Genomic DNA, 5,240 nt, shown 5'->3' on the forward strand with positions numbered 1-5,240 from the left:
AGTATTAGAAGCACAACTTCTATATATATTTATTCATATTGTAACACATATATTACAACTAGCAAGAAAACATAATTGTCAAAATATATTTATAGATTTAATATATAAAATATATACACGTTCCCATAGGCACCACTGTTTCGTGCAACTAAGAGATAAACATAGAGTGTTCGAGTAACAAGTGGAGGTTCATGGCACACTTATCTTCCGTGAAATGAGAGGCATAGGAACAGAAGGAATAGAGAAAAGGAAAAGATGAGAGGCTTATGCATTCTCCATTGTCCCTTGTTAAATTGGAGACAAAAGATGCTCTCATCAATCAATCGGGGCCTATTCATCTTTTCTAGTGGATAAACAGGGCCCTCCACAAATAAATCATACTAGAATTTTAAATTCAGAATCAGGAACCCACACCAAAAAAAGTTTCATGCGAATCACGACCTTGCACCCTCACCAACATCTCTGCATTTTCTTGAAGCCTCATTTTATTTGGATTACTATTGTGGTGTAAAGAAAATGGATAAAGAGGGGGGAGGGGGGAACAAAAAAAACTCTAAAAAGCTAGAAAATAATTTCATTTGTGAGTCTATGGAAAAATATAGATGCTATTTGTTGCCATAAAGCAGTTATATTGATTAGTTTCCTCAAATACTTTACAATAGGCCTAGGAAAAAAGCGAGAAAAAAAAGTAGAAGAAATAGAAAAAAACTGAGGCAGAATCTATCTACTACTTTTCAAAGAAAAACAAATAGGGCAAATTGTTTAGTCTCTTAATTATTTGAGATCTAGTAGTGTCTTATAGTTGCAATAGGACTCCACCTTAAAACAATTCTCATGTCAATCACAACCTCCATCTTCTCACCAACATCACTGCCTTTTCTTGAAGCTTCAATTTTTATTTTTATTTTTATTTCAAATTATGAAATAAAGAGCATAGATGAAGAGGGAAAAACAAAACAAAATTCTAAAAATGCTAGAGATTTAATTCATTTGTGGGTCTACAAAAAATCCAGATGCTATTTGTTTTCATAAAACAGTTATATTATAATGGTTAATTTCCTCAAATACTTTACAATAGGTCAAGCGAAAAAAACAGAAAAAGAAAAATTCTATATACTACTTTTCAAAGAAAAACAAATAGGGTAAATTGTTTAATCTCTCAATAATTTGAGAGCTAGAAATGTTCTATAGATGCTATGGTACCCCACCTTAAACCCCACCAAACCTCTTCTATAATTATAAATCATATGGGTTCTTTGTCTTAGTGACATTTGCTGTTTCTTTGTTCTTATTCGATGATTTGCAAGTATCGAATCTGCACGGGTCTGCCTCAATCAGCAGCTGAACTACCTCATTCATAGTTGGGCGATTGCCCGGTGTGCTGTATGTACAGTGGATAGCAATCTTGAGCACTTTAATCATCTCATACTTGAAGCCCCATAATTGGTTGTCTAAAGCCTCCATAGTTCCTTCCTTCGTCTCCACTTTGGTTGAAACCCAATCTATAATATTCTTGCTGTCTCCAAACTCTTCCTCCACTGGCTTCCTTCCCGTTATTAGCTCCATAAGTACCACTCCAAAACTATAGACATCGCACTTAGTCGTTGCCTTAGAAGAGTATGCATATTCTGTCAAAGGCATCAATGAAAATTGAATTATATAACATTAATATGAAATGAATAATTATTTGACAGTAATAGAGCTGAAAGTTAAATAGATGAATTGGATTTCAAGGCATTTTATCTACGAGGATGCAATATTTGGTACCATATTGAAAAACCAACATGCTATTTAACAATAGGCTTATGCAGAACTCTTTGGAGCATTATGTGCAATTGCTAAAAGAGAAATTGCTGATAATCAAGTATAGTATATCTATGTTACCTAAAACGCAGATTGTTCTGGTGCGAGGAATTTGACCCATGGTACATCACATGCTCTAAAATTTGGTACGATAGGGGTAGAGTTGTATAGATTACACTATTTGAATTTAAGAGACTACTAAATATGATAGCAATTAAATTTGAATTGTTAGACATCCAATAAAATATAGATATCAATGAATCTGGTAAAAGTCCATTTGTTTTACATTTGGTCCTGCAAAAAGTACATTCTTTCTAGATTTTGATTGATTATATTTGATTTTCCCTCCTATAGGAAACTTCTAAGAAGATATATAGGAAGCTTTTTAGGACCGCTTTAGATCCCTAAATTCTCAGTTTAGGAAAGGAAGTGTAGCATGTTTCGGAACATACATTCCAAAATGTAAATCGTTAGGGTATTAGCATTTTCGTGTAACACTGGTGTACATCAATGAACAATTTAAAAACAGCACACATGATAAGCATAGGAACAACAACTGGGGAAAAAAAAAAAAAAAACCAAACAAACAAACAAACTAACTTTCCAGCCAATTAACAAATTTCATTGATCTTTATATATGTCTCTGTAAATACGTAATCGAATTAGAACTGAGTTGGATCCGAAAATTACCTGGAGCCAAGTAGCCATAAGTGCCTGCAATGAGAGTGGTGGTGGAATCTTTCCCTCCTGCTTGCAAAACTTTTGCTATTCCAAAGTCTGCTACCTTGGGCTGGTAATTGACATCTAACAGAATGTTGGTCGACTTGATGTCTCTGTGAATGATGGATGGTTTTAGATCATGGTGGAGGTAGGCCAAACCCTGAGCAATCCCCAGTGCAATCTGATGACGGGTTGGCCAATCCAAAATGATTTTTGATTTGTGAAGCGCATCCCAAAGATTTCCATTGGGCATGTACTCGTAAACCAACAAACTACATTCCAAGCTTGAGAAGTAGCAATACAACTTCACGATGTTCTTGTGCCTTATGCTTCCCAGAGTCTCAACCTCTGTTTTCAACTCTTTTTCCATAACCAATTGATCCTCTGAGGCATAATCTTTAGTTCTGCAACTCCACAGCTTCTTCACAGCGACGATTTCCCCATTGCTCAACTCAATTTTGTAAACTGTCCCGGAACCCCCGTGTCCCACTATGTTCTTATCAACCATGGCTTCAACGATGTCACGTTGATTGAAGGTTATTCGATGGAAGCTTTTTACATCATATGAGAAAAATGATGATGACAAGGTAGTGTCATCGTGCTCCATCATGGAATGTTCTTTACTAAACCATCGCTTTAGAAACAAAACAATTCCAACAATAACAGTCCCCACTGAAATTGTGATAACCCAGATACAGTTTATTTTCTTTTGGTTATAGGATTGTGAACAGATGGGGAAATTTGCATCTGATGTATTAAGATAAATTGGAACACAGAGATGTGGATTACCTGAAAAACTTTCTACTAACCCTCCCTTCATGAATGAGATAGGAATTGGACCAAAAAGTAGATTGTTAGAAAAGTTCATTGAGTTCGGTAGCAATTCGGAGAGAGACTGTGGGATACTCCCCGTCAAGTGATTGTTGGAGAGATCAAGAACATTGAGAGATTTTAGTGAAGAAAGTGAATCGGGGATGGAAGAATTGAACTCGTTGCATTGCAACATCAATAAATTGAGCTTTCTTAGGCTGCCGATTTCTGAAGGTATTGGACCAGACAAGAGATTGTTGCTGAGATCAATTTTCACCAGATTGGCAGCCTGAGAGATTTCTGGAGGCAGGACACCTGAAATCCCATTGCTCTGTATGAACAGCTCCGACAAGTTTTTAGCATTTCCAATCGTCTTGGCAATCGATCCATTCAAATGATTGTTAGCCAAATCAATGATTGAAACATGGGGGAGAGCAAGAAGCCCTTCGGGTATTGGACCTTCCAAATTGTTATAACTAACTCGAAACCGTAAAAGCGACTCGCAGCTTGCATAACTTTCTGGCAGTTTCCCAGAAAACATATTTTCTAGGACAAGAAAGTATAGCAATTTACCTTGATTGCACACCTCTGCTGGCAGATCTCCAGATAGTCGATTCTCCGACAACTCCAAAACAATCAAGGGCGATGATCGTCCTAGACCTCGAGGAACTTGTCCTGTCAAGAGATTGTCATAAAGCGATAACATGGTCAAGGTTGTCGAGTTTGCAATCGCACCGGGGATATCTCCAGTGAGTGTGTTGTTGTAAAGCTGCAAGACTTGGAGCTTTGGAAGCCTACAAATAGATTCTGGGATTTTCCCAGATAACTTGTTCACAGACATGTCCAAGTCTCTGAGTTCCATGAGATTTCCAAGCTCCTCTGGTATTTCACCATCAAGTTGATTATAGAAAAGCTCGAGCAGTTGCAAATTCTTTAGCAACCCAAGCTCTGCTGGAATCTGACCCACAAGGAAGTTTCCGCTCAATTCAAGATCAACGAGTGATGTCATGTTTCCTATTGATCTTGGGATAAAACCGCGTATCTTGCACGTTGTCAAGACCATAGAATTGAGCTTTGTCAGCATTGAAATATTCTCCGGAAGTTGCCATAAGTTGAAACCTCTATTTTCATTGAAATTCAGCGTCTCAAGACTGGTGAGATTGGTGATAGAAATTGGGAAATCACCGCTGAAAAGATTGTATGAGAGGTCAAGAAACCGGAGAGACATCATTGGAGAAAAATCCGGGAGTGTTCCTGTAAGGTAAGCAGAGCTCAAGTTGAGTTCTTCCAAGAGAGAACAGCTGGTAAGACCATCAGGAAAATCGCCATGGAGGTTGTTGTGGCCAAGACGAAGAACACGGAGCTCAGGGAGGTACGAGCACACGTTTTGAGGGAATCGGCCAGAGAGTGCATACCCGGAAAAATCAATCTTCACAACATACCCTTTTTCGTTGCAGCCAATTCCGGTGAAGTTGCAAAAAGGTTTTGCTCCGGCGAGGTCCCAATATGACAAAGGCCTTCCTTTGAGAGAGTTCTTCATGAGAGTGAAGAACTGCGACTGGTTATTAATAGATATTGTGGATTGAGAAGAGTTGAGTTGAGAAAGTAAGAAAAAAACAAGAAAGAAACTATAATGAAAAAAGGCCATTGGAGACAGAGAGAAAGGTAGTTATGTTGGTTGTTGTTGCAGAGGAGGAGTGGGAGGGGAAGAAGTTTATAAATGGCATGATTGAGGGGATCATTGGGTGCAGTAATAATATAAGCCATGATGGTGATGAAAAAGGAGGTTCGTGCAGCATTGTACTGATAGAGAAAAAGGTCAGGAATTCCAGTGTGACCGTGCGCATGTCTGATAACACGTGGTCATGTCTTTATTTTTTTCTTATTTTTCTTAAAAATCGTCACAT

At 37.9% G+C, this 5,240-nt stretch overlaps 1 protein-coding gene across 1 annotated transcript; it reads right to left on the reverse strand.

The window, feature by feature from the left end:
- Positions 1–1,019: 1,019 nt before the first annotated feature.
- Positions 1,020–5,033, reverse strand: LOC145792743 (receptor protein-tyrosine kinase CEPR1-like). The gene is made up of 2 exons (XM_082874101.1): positions 2,494–5,033; positions 1,020–1,628 (listed from the first exon to the last, which is right to left on the reverse strand). Exons 1-2 carry the CDS (start codon positions 4,979–4,981, stop codon positions 1,237–1,239), a joined length of 2,880 nt encoding a protein of 959 aa, XP_082730227.1. The 5' UTR covers positions 4,982–5,033; the 3' UTR covers positions 1,020–1,236.
- Positions 5,034–5,240: the final 207 nt, after the last annotated feature.

This window comes from Camellia sinensis, chromosome 6 (genome assembly GCF_055761805.1).
Source record: "Camellia sinensis isolate YWXY chromosome 6, ASM5576180v1, whole genome shotgun sequence".
Classification (NCBI taxonomy): domain Eukaryota; kingdom Viridiplantae; phylum Streptophyta; class Magnoliopsida; order Ericales; family Theaceae; genus Camellia; species Camellia sinensis.